Below are 18,020 nucleotides of genomic sequence, written 5' to 3'. Positions count from 1 at the left end.
CAAATTTGGAGATATTACATTTAATTCCCTCATCTAAATCATTAATATATATTGTGACTAACTGGGGTCCCAGCACCGATCCCTGCGGTACCCCACTCGTCACTACCTGCCATTCAGAAAAAGACCCGTTTATTCCTACTCTTTGTTTCCTGTCTGCCAACCAGTTTTCTATCCATCTCAATACACTACCCCCAATCCCATGCGCTTTAATTTTACATGACAATCTCTTATGTGCGACTTTGTCGAAAGCCTTCTGAAAGTCCAAATAAACCACATCCACTGGCTCCCTGTCATCGACTCTACGGGTTACATCCTTGAAAAATTCCAGTAGATTTGTCAAGCATGATTTCCCTTTCATAAATCCATGCTGACTCTGTCTGATTCTGCCACTCTATTCCACATGGTCAGCTATTAAATTTTTTATAATGGACTCTAGAATTTTCCCCACTACTGACATCAGGCTGACTGGTCTATAATTCTGTGTTTTCTCTCTGCCTCCCTTTTTAAATAGTGGGGTTACATTAGCTACCCTCCAATCTGTAAGAACTGTTCCAGAGGCTATAAAATCTTGGAAGATGACCACCAATGCATCCACTATTTCTAGGGCCTCTCCCTTAAGTACTCTGGGATGTAGATTATCAGGCCCCGGGATTTATCGGACTTCAATCCCATCAATTTCTCCAACACCATTTCCCTACTAATATTGATTTCTTTCAGTTCCTCCCTCTCACTAAACCCTGTGTTCCCCAACATTTCTGGTTATGTTATTTGCATCCTCTTTTGTGAAGACAGGACCAAAGCATATATTTAGTTGGTCAGCCATTTCTTTGTTCCCCGTTGTAAATTCCCCTGTTTCTGACTGTAAGGGACCTACATTTGTCTTCACTAATCTTTTTCTCTTCACATACCTATAGAAGCTTTTACAGTCAGTTTTTATGTTCCCTGCAAGCTTTCTCTCGTACTCTATTTTCCCCTTCTTAATCAATCCCTTGGTCCTCCTTTGCTGAATTCTAAACTGCTCCCAATCCTCAGGTCTGTTGTTTTTTCTGGCCAATTTGTATGCCTCTTCCTTGCATCTAATACTATCTCTAATTTCCCTTGTAAGCCATGGTTTGGCTACCTTTCCAGGGAGGGAGTTTTAGCAAACAGAAATATCCTCATAACCTCACAACATACCTTAATTCAAAATAAGAGTCGCCATTAAAATATCAATCTAAATCAAATACTCAACAAGCATAGAATTATACAGCACAGAAACAGGCCCTTCCGCCCATTGTGTCCATGCCGGCCATCAAACACCTATCTATTCTAATCCCATTTTCCAGCACCTGGCCCATAGCCCTGTATGCTATGGTGCTCATCTAAAAAATTCTTCAATGTTGAGGGTTCCTGCCTCTGCCACCCCCTCAGGCAGTGTGTTCCAGGTTCCAACCACCCTCTGCGTAAAAAAAAAATCCTCAAATCCCCTCTAAACCGCCTGCCCCTTACCTTAAATCTATGCCCCCTGGTTATTGACACCTCCACTAAGGGATAAAGTTTCTTCCTATCCACGCCCCTCATAATTTTGTATACCTCTATCAGGCCCCCCACTCCCCTGCCACCATCGCCTCACCACTCCCACCCCGGCCTTCTCTGTTCTAAGGAAAACAACCCGAGTCTATCCAGTCTCTCTTCATAGCTTAAACACTACAAGCTCAGGCAACATCCCGTTCAATCTCCTCTGCACCCTCTCCAGTGCAATCACATCCTTCCCATAGTGTGGTGACCAGAATTGCACACAGTACTCCAACTGTGGCCTAACTAGCATTTTATACAGCTCCAACATAACCTCACTGCTCTTATGTTCCAAGCCTTGGCTAATAAAGGCAAGTGTCCCATATGTCTTCTTAACTACCTTATCTACCTATGCTGCTACCTTCAATGATCTATGGACATGTACACCAAGGTTTCTCTGATCCTCTGTACTTCCTGGGTCCTACCATACATTGTGTATTCACTTGCCGTGTTAGTCCTCCCAAAATGCATCAACTCAAACTTCTCAGGATTAAATTCCATTTGCCACTGCTCTGACCATCTTGCCAGCTCCTCCTCACTATTTACGACACCACCAATTTTCATGCAATCTACAAACTTACTGACCATACCTCCTATATTCACGTCTAAATCATTAATGTACATTACAAACAGCAAGGATCCCAGCACCGATCCCTGCAATACACCACTTGTCACAGGCTTCCAATCACAAAAACATTTTCTAGTTCTGTCTATAAAAAGAGCAGTAAGTCTATTTGGCAACAGTACATTGCAGATGACCATGCTCACCTTTTAACTTCAGTTCAATTTTTAGTGATGTATTAGTGACATATTAGGATTATAACTAGTTTTGCAAGCATTCAAAGCCTTACAAAAACATGCAGTGGCTCAATTTTAAATAAATCTTATTTCTTAATCAAGCAGTACAGCAATCTCAAACCATTTTGTCAGATGATAACCATTCCTATTTATTTTCCTTACAGGACTTAACAGAAGTTTAAATTCCAAGCACAACTAATTCTTCCTGCTCAAGAACATGGCTGAACAAGATTTTTATCACAATTGGATATTTTGAAAACACTCAAATGTTCAGGTGGATGAAGAATGGCCATTTGGAGATGTTATGGCTGTCCATGACATTTTACTGCAGTACAATCTGTTGGCTTTAGAGCAGGAAAAACAATGAAGGAATTGATCCCATTTGGGGTATATGTATTCTCTTGATGCTACATATAAAATATATAATACTATAAAATCACTGGATTTCCCCAAAATGAGGCAGTGAAGACAAAAATCAAACTTTCGAAGTACTTGGATAATACTTAACTGTCAGAATTTTATTTATCATTTGTCACTACAGGTACCCATTAATAGCTGCCCTCGAGAAAGTGGTGGCCACCTTCTTGAACTGTAGTTCTTGTGGTACCACTGTTATGTTGGGACTATTGACCCAGTGACGGAAGGAACAGCCATGCATGTCTAAGTGGACACTGATGTGTGACTTGGTGGGGAACCTGGAAGTGACTGAGTTCTCATGCTCCTGGTACCCTTGTCCTTCTTGGTAATGGAGGTTGCAGGTTGGCGAGATGCTGCCAACGAGGCCATGGCAATTGGCTGCCGTACACACTGTAGCTAGTACACACGGTGGATGTGGAGTGGATGTTTAAACTTGATACATGGGCTGCCAAGTGAATTTCCTGAAAACACAGAAGACCAGGAATGTCTTTGGTTAAGGATATAGACCATCGAGGAATGCAAGCAAAGATAAGGATTTTGAATTTAGGTGTTGAGAGATGGCAAGCCTTGGAGGTCACCATGGGTAGTGGTAATGGATAAGTGGAACAGGATATGGATAGCAGAGTTTTGAACAAGTAGGAGTTGTGTAGGGAGGAACTCCAGAGGTTGATGGAGAGCATTCAGGAAGTTTCAAGGTTAATAAACCATCTAAAAGTCTCAACTCTGGTGCAGGCTAAACTATCTTCAGAGAAACTGAATCCAGGTTGAGATTTTTTGCTTACTTGTAATGAATCCATTGAACAGTTTTCAGGTTCTACTTATGTTTTAAAAAGGAAAAAAATCTCAATTTAAGCTGTAGCAAATGTTCCAATGGAGCTTACTAGACTACTGTATACCTGTCATCAAAAGTTGTTTTAGATGCTAGGTATAAAGAGATACTTATATAGCCAGAATTCATCCAGTTTAACAAAATATTGCTATGGTTTAAAAAATGATTTTGTTCACAAGCATTCAAATCAGTTCTGCTTAGAATGTTAAATATGCAATGAAGTATTAGAAGTATTTTTACCACTGCTTGAAATCACTATTTCTTTTTCAGTTTAAAAGCCATAGATGATTACTGCCCCTTCAAAAGGTCAACAGTAAGCATAATGCAACACATAGAAAATAATATTTTACCCTGCACCAGGTCAGAAACTGTAAACAGACCATGTAAAATGTTTTTCATGAATCATTTATATGGCTTAGCCTGAAATTGCAGCATAAAATTCAGGCGACACACAATTCATTATTGGAGGTGCAACAATTCAGATTTTATTATCAGTTCATATCAAGTTCCTTAACATTTCAAATCTCATCTCGTTCAAACGTATACATTTATCATGTCACCTACTGAAATAAAAAAAATGAAGTTCCATAAGCATTTTGTATTTGTTTTCAGGCTACAGTTATACTCACTGCAAAAGCTGCTGATTCTGCCTCATCAATTAGAACAGAAGTTTCCCAGAAGGTAGTCATAGACTACTCTGCAGTGATTTAACAGTTATAACTTCACATCCAACATCAAGAATAGGTTCTTAGAAGAAACCCCTGTAACCAGGTTATTGAAAGCCGCACATGCTTCTCAGACTGGACTGAAGGGGAGGAAAAGAAAAGCAACAGTCCAAGAAATGGAAATTGTACAACTTGGCCTGGTCAAATTTGGTCCACAAATGTATGTTTAACCATACAGATCATCATCATTGTCTTCACTGAACATGTTTCCACCACTTCCTCCTCCAGTTCCTTGGCTTGGTCCTGCACCTGCTTGGCTACTAGATGGGAATCTGCAAGTAGTAGAGGCAATGTTAACCACAATGTTAAAATCTATTTTGCACATGTAATTGCTGAACAAACTGACTTTTTATGAGTATGAAGGCTTTCAGAAATACTGAAAATTAAGCAACACATGGATTTTATTCGCACCTATCTGATAAAATTAGAAGGAAACATGGTTCTACCTTACCCAAAACAAATGTTTCTAAACCAAACCAAACTACATGTGGTTAGCACTATTTAGTATATTGATAAAGATAAATTGATTCAGGTTACGCTTGCTCAGGTTGATTTCTCTCACCCAACATTCAGCTTTACCCATCTTCCAAAGGTGGTGACTCACATAAATGGTACTTCCAGTCAAGTGTCCATTCTTCATTGGGGAACTTAGTAAATGTTCGTGTGCTAATCAACCAGTGGCAGTACAGTTGATCTCAGTCATGTTCAGAGTCCCTCAATAGTGGTCAGATTTTTTGCTCCTTTGTTTGAAGATGATGCTAATACAAGTAATATGAACCACTAGAAACACTGATTCAACCGGAATTGCAGTAGTGTGCCCAATTGTGGGTACCACCCTTAAGGAAGGATGTGATGGCATTAGAGAGGAAGCAGAAAAGAGGGGTTTTCAGTTACTTGGGTAGATTGAAGAAGCTGGGCTGTCCTTAGAGAAGGGAAGGTTGAAAGGAAATTTGATGGAGGTGTTCAAAATCATGAGGGGTCTGAACAGAACAGATAGGGAGAAACTGATGGCACTGGGGCTGGGTCAAGAACCAGAGGATACCGAGTTAAAGTGAAAGACAAAAGAACCAAAGACAATATGTGAAAAAACTTTTTAATGCAGCAAACAATTAGGATCTGAAAACTGCCTGAGAATGTGGTGGAGGCAAATTCAATCCTGACCTTCAAAAGGAAACTGGATAATTATCTGAAGAGAAAAATTTGTGGGGCTACTGGGAAAGTGCAGCAAGAGAAAATTTGCGGGGCTATGGGGATAGGGAGAGAGAATGGAGCTAGGTGAGCTGTTCTCACAAAGTCGGCATGGACTGGACAGGCTGAATATCCTCCATCTGTGCTGTAACCATTCTATGATTCTAAAGACATTCCATGTTTCTTTGGCTCAACATGTGAGCAGCTACCCAGCATGTTTTGTTGATTTAGTAGATTTGTGACTTGACCCTTAGTTCTAGACTCTCCAGTCAAGGGAAACATCGTCTCAGGACCCACCAGTCAAACCCCTATCCTGACACCATTATAATCCCTGGACATATCCCAGTGACAGAACAGACCCACCAGATGTGGTGATGCATACTTTCCTCCACTTATTGCATATGCGATTGTTCAGAATCATGTTGCTCTCCACAAACTCTCACATGCTGAGTAGTGGTACACTTCTTGACTGTCATCCGTATCTAATATTTGTTTATTTAATTAATTAAAGGTGATTTATTTAATCAACTGAGCTTAATTACTTGATCAAGTTTGTTATTGGTGAATTAAATTACATATTTAACTGTAACATTCCCGTGCTGTGACATCATACATACGAATTAAGAGAATTAGGGCATTTGGCCCTCAAGTCTGCTCTGCCATAAGATCATGGCTGATCTGATTGTGGCATGACTCCCTTGTCAATCAGAATCTGTAACTCAGCCTTAAAAATATTAAAATGATCCTGCCTCCACTGCTCCCTCGGGAATAGAATTCCATAGACTAATTACTTGCAGAGAAAAATTCTCTCATCTCCTTCTCAAAAGGGGGACCCCTTATTTTTAAACTGTCCGCCCTAGTTCTAGTCTCTCTCTAAGGGTTAACATCCACCCTGTCAAGTCCTCTCAAAATCTTATTTGTTTCAATAAGACCACCACTCAATCACCTAAACTCCAAACCACACAGGCCCAATGTGTCCAACCTTCCCTCGCAAGATAACCCATTCAAATCAGGAAATCAGTCGAGTGAACCTTCTCTGCACTGCTTCTAATGCAATTATATCCTTCTTTAAGTAAGGAGAGCAAAACTGTACACAGTACTTCAGATGTGTTTTCACCAAAGCCTGTACAACTGTAGCAAAGCTTCCTTACTCTTATATTCCATGGCCCTTGCAATAAACAACATTTCATTTGCCTTACTAATCACTTGGTATACCTGCATACTAGCCTTTTGTGATTCATGACCCAGATCTCTCTGCACTGCAGAGTTCTGCAATCTCACTCCATTCAAATATACTGCTTTTCTATTCTTCCTGCCAAAGTGGACAAGTTTTCCCACATTTTACTCCATTAGCCAAATCTTTGCCCAATCACTTAATCTATTTATGTCCCTTTGCAGGCTCCTTACGTACTCCTCACAATTTACTCTCCTACCTAACTTTGTGTCATCAGCTAATTTAGCAACCATACATTCGAGGCCTTGATCCAAGTCATTTATATAGATTGTAAATAGTTGAGGCTGCAGCACTGATCCCTCTGGTACACCACTTGTCACAGCGTGCAAGTTGAAAATGATCCATTAATCCTACTCTCTACTTCCTATTAGTTAACCAATCCTCTATCCATACTAATATATTACCGTCTATACCACGAGATCTACTTTTGATGTGGCATCTTATCAAACTCCTTTTGAAATTTCAAGTCCACCACATCTACAGGTTCCTCTTTTTCCACCTTGGTTGTTACATCCTCAAAGAACTCTAATAAATTAGTTAAACACGATCTCCCTTTCACAAAACCATGTTGACTCTGAACGTTTGCATTAAGATTTTCTAAGTGCCCTGATATAACCTCCTTAATAATAGATTCTGCCAATTTCCCTATGACAGACGTCAGGCTAACTGGGCTATAGTTTCTTGCTTTGTCTCCCTCCTTTCTTCAATAGAGGAGTTACATTCGCTATTTTCTAATCTGATGGAACCGTTTCAGAATCTAGAGATTTTTGGAAAATTACAAACAATCCATCCACGATCTTTCAATGCGAGTTTCTCTCCCCGCTTTTGGCCTCGCCCCTCCCCTGTTACTGCTCTCGGCTTCAGCCTCGTCCCTCTACCCAGATTCTGCCGTCAACTTTAGCCTCGCCCCTTTCCCCTGCTTCTGCCCTCGGCTTTAGCCTTGCCCCCTCTCCCCTGCATCTGCCCTCGGCTAATGCCTTGTCCCTCTTCCCGGCCTCTGCCATCAGCTTTAGCCTCAGCCCTCTCCATCAGCCTTAGCCTCGCCCTTCTCCCCTGCTTTGGCTTTAGCCTTGCCTCTCTCCTGTGCATCTGCCTTCAGCCTGACCCCTCTCCCTTGCTACCTCCCTCAGCTTCAACCTTGCACCTCTTCCTTGTTTCCACTCTTGAGCCTCACCAGTTCCAACCCCAGAGCTCCCAGGTCTCTGCCTCAGCTGTCATCCACGCCTAGCCACTTAAGCACTCAGCCTTATCCCTGGCCCTGCATCCACCCTCGGCCTCACCTTTCCAGTTGTTCTATCCCTGGATGGAGAGTTTTAGTTATGAGGAGAGATTGGATAGACTGGGGTTATTTTCCCTGGAGCAGAGGAGATTGAGGGGGAACATGATTGAAGTGTATAAAATTATGAGAGGCATAGATAGAGTAGACAGGAAGGAACTTTTCCCCTTGGTGGAGGGATCAATAACCAGGGGAATTGATTTAAGGTAAGGGGCAGGCAGTTTAGAAGGGATGCGTGGAAAAAAATTTTCACCCAGAGGGTGGTGGGAATCTGGAACAATCTGCCTGAAAGAGTGGTAGAGGCAGAAACCCTCATAACATTTAAGAAGTAATTGGATGTGCACTTGCGATGCCATGGCTTACAAGGGCCTAGTGCTGGAAAATGGGATTAGAATAGTTAGGTAATTGTTTGACCGGTGCAGACTCGATGGGCCTTTTTCTGTGCTGTAGACCTCTATGACTATGAAATAACTGCACATATTATACCAGATACCAAAAATCTTTAACAAGAGGTTTACATAAAATCTTGCTTTATAAATTTGTTTCTGAGATATGGACAACAATGTCTGCATTTATTGTTGGGACGTAGCAGCTCCAATTGCAAAAACGAGTCAGCCACAGAATTTGAGATTGAAGTCGCATGTAGGCCAGCCCATGTTGGCAGACGCCATCCCCTGGAGGAACCAGTGAGATCTGATGACAATCCAGCAACATATCATGGTTACTTTTCTTTCCTTGCCATGGTGGGGTTTGGACTCAGGAGCTCAATTACTATTGCACCAGAACTACTAGGAACATAGGACTTAGGAGCAGAAGTAGGCCATTCAACCCTTCGATCCTGCTCCATCATTGAATAAAATCATGGTTGAGCTGGTTGTGATCTCAGTTCCGCTTTCCTGTCTGCTCCTCCGCACCCGCCCCCATCCCACCCACATAACTCCTGACTCCCAAGTCCATCAAAAATCTGTTTAACTCTGCCTTGAATAAATTCAATGATCCAGCCTTCACTGCTCTCTGGGGAAAAGAATTCCACATACTAACGACCTTCTGAGAGAAAGAAATTCTCACCTCCACCTTAAATGGGAGGCCTCTTATTCTTAGAATGTGTCCCCTGCTGCTAGTCTCCCTGGTGAGTAGAAAATTCCTCCCGATTTTTAAAAATTTATTCGTTCATGGGACGTGGGTGTTGCTGGCTAGGTCAGCATTTATTGCCCATCCCTAAATGCCCTTGTTCTGAGGGCATTTAAGAGTTAACCACATTCACATGGAGGCCAGACCAGGTGAAGACGGCAGATTTCCTTCCCTAAAGGGCATTAGTGAACCAGATGGATTTTTACGACAATCGGCAATGGTTTCATGGTCATCATCAGACTTTTAATTCCAGTTTTTTTTTATTGACTTCAAATTTCATCAACGGCCGTGGTGGGAGTCGAACCTGGGTCCCCAGAGCATTATCCTGGGTCTCTAGAATGCCAGTCCGGTGACAATACCACTATGCCCTGTCAAGTACCCTCAGGATCTTATATATTTCAATAAGATCACCTCTCATTCTTCTAAACTCCAATAGGTATAGACCACTAGGTTACCTCTTTTTATAATATGCAAGAACAAACTGAATTAAAAGATGCATCATGTATAGTATTAAATTTGTAGCAAAAACAAAAATGAAACTGATTGGAAATTTGACTCTTGCCTACTGGAGCTAACAATAAAAAATTGTTCACTTTTGGTGCATTTCCATTTCAATTTTAGTACTTTGTGAAGTAGTTTCACACCAAATTAAACTTGCAAGTTAAGTGTTAAGGTCTAGATGGACTCCAAAGTGAGGTAGAGCGAGACCATCTTTTCCTGGAAGTCTCACTGCAATATGTCTGGTCCAATCTGGACTCAGGCTACATTTTAACAGTAAGTCCTTGCTTAACATTGTAGTTGCATTCCTGAAGAGTGCAACTTTAAATGAACCAACATTAAGCTCATCAGATTTTCTCATTAAAACATGTAGTTAGGTTCTATGGGACCTTTCTCATCAAAAAAAAACATTATACCCTGTAATCTGAAATACTTCACACTGCTAATTTCTCTTTCTCGTAAACAAAATAACTTTTAAAATGAAATAAATTTAAAAATATAAAAGAAATATGCTGACTCTTTCTACTTAGCTTCGGCTCACCAACACTCATGCCTCTGTCCCCTGAGCCCTTGCTATGAGCGAAGCCTCATGAGATGAGCAGTGAGAGGCAGGAAGAGCAGCTTCAAGCTGGAGGGTTGCAGGGGTCAATGGCGAGAGGGAGGTTCGGTGGTGGGAGGGAGGTCGGGAAGCGGTTGAGGCCAATCCAAATGGTGCCGATCGGATCACGCAACTTGTCAGACCCAGCGCAAAACAGCGTTAAAACAAAACTCCCAATTCTAAACAAGAATACAGGCCTTATTAACTGACCAATTTTACAGTGGAACGATTTAAACAGGGCGACTTTACACAGGGACTTACTGGAGTATAGCTGCATCACCGCACACTGATGATACAGGTCAGCGAGAAGGCACCCCTAACATACACTGCAAACAACTTTAGCTAAAATAGGGGAAACTGTTACCGATATTGAATGCATTTTTCTTAAATGACTTGTTAAAAGTTTTAAAAAAGCATTACGCAAGTTAAAATAGCTCAACAAAAGCAAATCAGCATACAATAATTTTTTTTTGTCATGACCACCTGCCAATGATATAACTACATTATTTGCAGTTTAAGAAAAAACTTTTAAGGTACACCAAAGAAACCTCCAGCATGTTAATCTTCAAACAAATGACAATGAAAGATACAAAAGAACTTGCCTGAAACTGCCAAATCCACGACTCTGCTGCAGTGTTTGTGCAAACATTTCATATTTTCGAATATCATTGTCACTGACGGATCGGCGTGCATAGCGCATAGCTTCCTCAAAATGGTCCTTGCGTATTTCAGGAACTGGATCGTCTTCTTCAACCTCCTTCATTTAAAGCCATTTAGGTATTAGTGAGCGTAATTTAAAAAACAGAAGCCAATAACTGTTTTAGAATAAACCAGATCAGATGTTTAAAATTTAATTAGCACAATGCTAATCATACACTTACCATGGCCGAAGGATTGCCCTGTCTTTCACGTTCTCGCCTGATCTCACTTTCAATAGATTCTCTGATTGCAAGTTTACAAGCTCGTTGACAGATTTCAGTCAAATCAGCTCCAGAAAACCCATTGGTGGTCTTAGCCAAATACTCCAAATCAACTTCCTACAAAGAAATTATATATGTTAACTGGGGTACTTGGCAAGTGTTGCTCTTTATTTGAGAGTCTAATTTCTGTATTCAATTGCCAAGCTATACAGTTAGCCTTGTATATTGTTTGTATTTATCACAATTTTGTTCATATTGTAATGTTCCATGCTAAAAGCTCAATAAAATACATTTCAGAATACAGAATCTCAAAACTGAGGTCATGCTGTATTTTGGGTTGGGTAGTTTGGGTCAAGCAAGGTCAGGTGTTTGCTAAGAGCACAGGAAGAGACCAACACAGAAGCAATAAAGCGGATAATGATACAGTGCCACATTACGCCAACTGGCAAGTTAGTGTTTTTAAATTTTGCTCAATTAAACTTGCTGCATGGCACATTCTAAAAATGTCCAGTTTTTCGGCAACTCCGATTTTTGCATAGCCAGATTTGAAACACTGTACCTATACTTAAATACCAGCAATCTTATTGTAAAGAAACCCTATCAGGTGCTCAAAAGGTCATATCTGCTCCAATTTAGTTCCAAGAAACCACCTGAGTAAGAATAGCCCTAAAGCAGATAAACTATTAAAGGTTGAACACCATGTGCTATAAGTAGGGTTGCTAATTGGATAAGGAAAAATATGTCAAAAATTACATAGCAACCATAGTAAAAATCATGTTTCCTAAAAGCCAGGTTCATGAAAATTTACACAAATAAGTGAGAGGTCTTATATTTTGGTTAGAAAAATGTCATATATTACTTGGAAAAGATTCTTATTGGGGTAGAGGAGCCAAAGGAACTAGCAGTACAAACACACAAATCACACTAAGCAGTGATGCGGGTCAGTAATGCCATAAGGTTTATTTCTAGAGGGAGAGTAATGAAAAGCAGAGAAGCTAAATTTATCAAACATTGGTTAAACCACATTTGGGAGTACTGTGTACATTTCTGGTCACCTCATTATAAAGAAAGATATAGATGCACTGGAGAGGGTGTAAAAAAGATTTACAAAGGTGGTACTAGAAATGCAAGGTTATATTTATGTTGATAGGTTGGGTCTCCTTTCTCTTCAAGGGCATAGGCTGACAGGTAACTTAATAGAGATCTTTAAAATTATGAAAGGTTGATAGAGTAGATAGAAAGTGTACGCTGTCACTTGTGGGAAAGAGCAAAATTAGAGGCCATCAATATAAGATAGCCACCAAGGAATCAAATAGAGGATTCAGAAGGAATTTTTTTACCCAGCAAGTGGTGAGAAAACATGGAAGCAGTTGAAGTAAATAGTATAGGTGCTTTTAAGGGAAGGCTAAATATGCATGTAAGGGGAAGGGAATAGAAGGCTCCGTTGATCATTAGGTGAAGCATAACATCAGCATGGACCGATTCAGTCAAGCGACCTGTTTTTAAGTGCTGTATATTCTATATAACCCAGATAATTTTTTGTTAAAAAAACATGCAAATTCAAACAAAATCATGGCAGGATTTTCCCCTCAGCGATTTGGGGGGTGGGGCCCGGTCGCCGAGGGGAAAATGACGCGGGATGACGTCGGGAGGAATCCCCGATGTCGTCCAGGGCCATTTAAATTTTTAGGAAGGCGGGCGGACACCGAAATCAGCTGTCCGCCCGCCGACCTGTCAATGGCCAATTAAGGCCATTGACAGGTTAGTTAAAGTACTTAAAGACCTGCTTGGCCAACCTTAAGGCTGGCGGGCAGGCCAGGAGCCCCAGTGGGCTTCTGATTATTCATGAAACTTCATCCACTGGCGGGATGAAGTTTCATGTCCGTTTTGTACAAAAATAATAAAGTTTGTGTGTTTTTATTAACATATCCCATCTCTTGTGACATTGTCACATGAGGGGACATATGAATAATTTTTTAATGTTTCTATTTTTAAAATTTTTACCACTGTCAGTATTCTCCCTGAGACAGGACTTTGCCACAGGGAGAAGTGCATTCCTTCGCGCATATGTGTGAAAGAGCACACGCTGCCAGATGAGGAATCCCTCCCCCCCCCAGCACAGGAAGCGCTTAGCACTTCCCATCAGGGATGCCACTGGGCGGGCCTTAATTGGCCCGCCCACTTAAAATGGCAGCAGGCCCCGTTTCAGTGGCGGGGGTCGGCTGCCCGCCGGCCGCCAAGCCGAGGGCAAAATTCTGCCCCATGCTTCCAATCATAGTTTATAAAAATCTAAAGATTTCTCAAAGGACATTACAATCCAACAAGTTACTAGCCTTAGCGATAACAGCTTCTCAGTGCTGCATTACTCCAAGTAAAAAAAGTACAATACATTATTTGCTCTTGAAACTTAACCTTCACAGTCCAACATGCCCATTCTAATGTCTGATGCCAAACGGCATTAAAAGTTTAAATTTTAGAAGAAACAAAAACCATACTTGCCTTTGCAATAGGTGACTTCCTCAAGTTAGCTTTCAGAATAGCGCCACGAGATTTTTCATCAGGCAGTGGGATGTAAATCAGTTGGTCAAGGCGTCCAGGGCGCAAAATTGCAGGGTCAATAATATCAGGACGATTAGTAGCGCCAATGATAAAGACATTCTTTTTGGTGGACATACCATCCATTTCAGTCAGGATCTGGTTAATAACACGATCAGCAGCGCCACCACCATCACCAATATTGCCACCGCGAGCCTTAGCAATGGAATCCAGTTCATCAAAGAACAGTACACAAGGGGCAGCTTGACGGGCCTGAAAAATAATATAGAGGATTGCCATATATGTTGTGTGTTCATTTAAACAAAGACTAGTTAGAGAACATTTGGGTTTGGTGATACACTAGGTTTAACATAAGCAATTATTTAACATAAAGATCAATGCTCTTTTAGAAATATATTCTACAGGAAATTACCGGGGTTTTTATGCATTCATGGGATGTGGGCATTGCTGGCAAGGCCAGCATTTATGGCCAGCCCTCATTACCCTTGAAACAATGGCAAGCTGCCTTCTGAACCGCTGCAGCCCATGTGGCTTAGATACACCCAACAGTGCTGTTAAAGAGGAAGGGTTCTGAACCAGCAACAGCAGAGAATCAGCGTTATATTTCCAAGTCAGGATGGTGTGCTACTTGCTGAGGGTACCTTGCAGGTGGCATTCACATGTACCTGCCGCCCTTTTCTTCTAGAAGTCACGGTAGAGGTCATGGGTTTGCAAATGCTGTCAAAGGAACCTTGGCGCATTATTGTATGACACCTACAAGATGCACTGCAAAGGTGCCAGCAGTGGAGGGAGTGAATATTTAAGATGGTAGAGTGCCTAATAAACAGACTGTTTTGTCCAGGATGGTGAGTGTTGTTGAAGCTACACTCACGCAGACACATGGAGAGTATTCCATCACAGCCTTGACTTGTGCCTTGTAGATGTGGACAGGCTTTGGGGAGTCAGGAGTCAGAGTTACTCATGGCAGAATTCCCAGCCTCTGATTTGCTCCTGCAGCCACATAATTTATTTGACGATACAATTAGGTTTCTGGTCCATGGCTCTGGTCCATCCCCAGGATGTTGATGCTAAGGGATTGAGCAATGGCAATGTAAAGGTAAGGTAGTTAAGATTCTCTCTTGTTGGAGATGGCAAGTGGAGTGTGACCTTGAACAGAGTGTTGGTGTTTGATGTGATGAGGGAATCTTAAATCTCTTTCTAAAAATCTAACATTGTTTGTATTTAACTGAAAGTGTTATTTAAATTCTAAACTTACCCAGGGGCCCAAGCAGGGAGATATAAGCGATATTAGCTATCCCCTAGGGACCAACAGTTGATAGTTAATTAAGGAAATGAGTTCGAACTGGTTTTTCTGCACCTGAGCTCAGCTAGTCTTTTTAGTTTCAGGACATATAAAGTCAGGCATCTCAGTGTGACCTTGAACGGAGTGCTGGAGTCTGGTGAGTTGAGAGTATTAAATGAAATGAAGAAGGAGGTGCTCCCGTGCTTTTTCTAACTTTTTCATCCTGTAGGAATTGGTTCTTTACTATATGGGAAGAAGCTAGCTGTTTGGTGAGTATCTGATAAGTATCTGGCGAATGGTTAAGGTCTATTCTATTCCAAAGGTTTAAAGTAGTACAGGAATTTGTGGTAAGATTAATAAATTACATAAAAGAAAATAAAGAATTGAATTAAATAATTAAGTAGTTAATTAAAGCATATGAGGATAGCAGGACAGGCGCTATGTGATGGCTGCAGCATGTGGGAGCTCCTGGATATCAGTGTGATCCAGGGCAAACACACCTGCAGTAAGTGTGCATGGTTTCAGGAACTTCAGCTCAGAGTCACTGCAGCTCAGAGTCACTGAGCTGGAGGGCAAGCTGCAGACACTGCGACACATCAGGGAGGGGGCAAGTTACCCGGATACTTTATACCAGGAAGCAGTCACACCCTTTAGGATAGGGTCTTCTGATTTGGTCAGTGCCCAGGGTCAGGAGGGTGTGACTGCAAGTGAGGCAGGTAAGGGGACCCACAGGGCAGCAAAGCAGCCTCTGAACTGTCCAACAGGACTGGGGTTCTTTCAGCTTGTTTGGATGCGAGTGGGGGCAGCAGGGTGAATGAGCTGACTGACCATGCACTGTGGTACAGGAAGCCATTCAAGTGGGGGGGAGCAAAAGGGAATCTAGTGGTAGTAGGGACAGTATAGTGAGAGGGATTGACACTGTTCTTTGCAGCTAAGAACGAGAGTCCAAATGGCTGTGTTGCCTGCCCGGTGCAGGGATTCAAGGCATTTGCTCAAAGCTGGAGAAGACCTTACAGTGGGAGGGAGAGGAGCCAGTTGTCGTGGTCCATGTAGGTACAACAACATAAGCAGGACGAGGAAAGCGGTTCTGCATAGCCAATATAAGAAGCTAGGCACCAAATTAAGAAGAAAAACCTCAGAGGTAATAACCTCTGGGTTATTACCTGAGCCACGTGCAAAGTGGCACAGGGCAAATAAGATTAGAGAAATTAATGTGTGGCTCAAAGACTGGTGTAGGAGAAGTGGTTCCAGTTTGAGGGGAACTGGCACCAGTACTGGGGAAAGTGGGATCTGTACCGTTGGGACAGTCTACACCTGAACTGAGCTGGGGCTAGCATTCTAGTGAGCTGCATAACTAGGGAAGTAGAAAGGGTTTAAACTAAATAGTGGGGGCAAGGGATCACATTTGGGAATAAAAACAAAAAATGCAGGAAAAACTCTGCAAGTCTTTCCACTGGAGAAAGAAACAAAGTTAACATTTCGAGTCAGCACAACTCTGCTTCAGAGACAACCAGAGACCTGGTATTGTGCACTGAAACAGGATCAATTGATAACCTCATAGTGAAGGCACCCCTAGGTCGGAGCAATCATAATATGATTGAATTTTACATTCAGTTTGAAGAAAAGACAAGTGGGTCCAAGGCTAGTATTTCAAACTTAAAAAAGGGCGATTGAGGGCACGAAAGCAGAGCTGGCTAAAATGATCTGGCAAGTAAGGTTAAGGGATAGATCAACAGACATGCAGTGGCAGACTTTTAAAAGAGATATTTCAAAATACACAGAATAGATACATTCCAACGAGAAAAAAAACATCCAAGAGGATGAACTACCGTCCGTGGTTAATGAAAAAAGTTAAAGGCTGTATCAAACTTAAAGAAAAAGCGCAAAAACAGGCGCCAGGTTAGAAGATTGGGCAGAATGACAAAAAGGTTAAAAAAGGGGGAAAAATTTGAGCACGGGATGGCAGATGAATTGAACAGGTATATTACATTGGTCTTCACTATAGAGAGTAACATCCCAGAAAGAGCTTTAAATCAGGAAGTGGAAGGGAGGGAGGAACTCAAGAAAACTACAATCACCAGAGAAGTGGTACTGAGCAAATTGTTGGAGCTGCAGGCTGACAAATCTCTGGGTCCTGATGGACTTCATCCTAGGTTCTTAAAAAGTGGCTAGTGAGATAGTTAATGCGTTGATTTTAATTATTCAAAATTTCCCGGATTCGGGGAAAGTTCCATTAGATTGGAAAATAGCAAATTTAACTCCTTTATTCAAAAAGGGAGGGGGACAGAAAACAAGAAACTACAGGCCAATTAGCTTAACATCTGTCATAGGGAAAATGTTAGAAGCTATTATTAAAGATGTTATAGCAGGGCACTTAGAAGGGTTTAAGACAATTCGGTAGACTCAACATGGTTTTGAGAAAGGGAAATCATGTTTAACCAATTTATTGGAGTTCTCTGAAGGAGTCGTGCTGTGGACAAAGGGGAAACGGTGGATGCATGGTATTCAGATTTTCAAAAGGCATTTGATAAGGTGCCACACCAAAGGATATTGCAGAAAATAAAAGCTCATGGTGTTGGAGGTAACATATTGGCATGGATAGAAGATTGGCTAGCTCACAGGAAGCAGGGAGCAGCTATAAATGGGTCTTTTTCTGGTCGGCAGGATGTGACAGGTGGTATGCCACATGGATCAGTGCTGGGGCCTCAACTTTTTACAACTTATATAAATGACTTGGACGAAGGGGCCGAGGGTATGGTTGTTAAATTTGCTCATGACACAAAGGAAAATAAGTTGCGAAGAGGACAAAAGGAGGCTACAAAGGGACGTAGATAGGTTAAGTGAGTGGGCAAAGATCTGGCAAATGGAGTACGTGGACACGTGAAATTGTCCATTTTGTCAGGAAGAATAAAAAAGCATATTATCTAAGTGGTGAGAGATTACAGAGCTCTGACATTCAAAGGGATTTGGATGTTCTAGTGTATGAATCACAAAAGGCTAGCATGCAGGTACAG

At 41.6% G+C, this 18,020-nt stretch overlaps 1 protein-coding gene across 1 annotated transcript in view; it reads right to left on the bottom strand.

Annotated features, from left to right (window-relative positions):
- Nucleotides 1-4,060: 4,060 nt before the first annotated feature.
- LOC121292851 (valosin containing protein) overlaps nucleotides 4,061-18,020 on the bottom strand; it is a 53,959-nt gene continuing 39,999 nt past the window's right edge. The window contains exons 14-17 of the mRNA XM_041215346.1: nucleotides 13,668-13,976; nucleotides 11,130-11,285; nucleotides 10,851-11,005; nucleotides 4,061-4,595 (exon numbers count right to left, since the gene is read on the bottom strand). Coding sequence (XP_041071280.1) covers nucleotides 4,490-4,595; nucleotides 10,851-11,005; nucleotides 11,130-11,285; nucleotides 13,668-13,976 — 726 coding nt within the window. The 3' untranslated portion in view covers nucleotides 4,061-4,489. The remainder of the gene's footprint in view (nucleotides 4,596-10,850; nucleotides 11,006-11,129; nucleotides 11,286-13,667; nucleotides 13,977-18,020) is intronic.

This window comes from Carcharodon carcharias, chromosome 1 (assembly GCF_017639515.1).
Source record: "Carcharodon carcharias isolate sCarCar2 chromosome 1, sCarCar2.pri, whole genome shotgun sequence".
In the NCBI taxonomy this organism is placed as follows: Eukaryota; Metazoa; Chordata; class Chondrichthyes; order Lamniformes; family Lamnidae; genus Carcharodon; species Carcharodon carcharias.
Note: the sequence above shows the minus strand (reverse complement) of the source record. Positions and strands in the feature narration are given on the sequence as shown.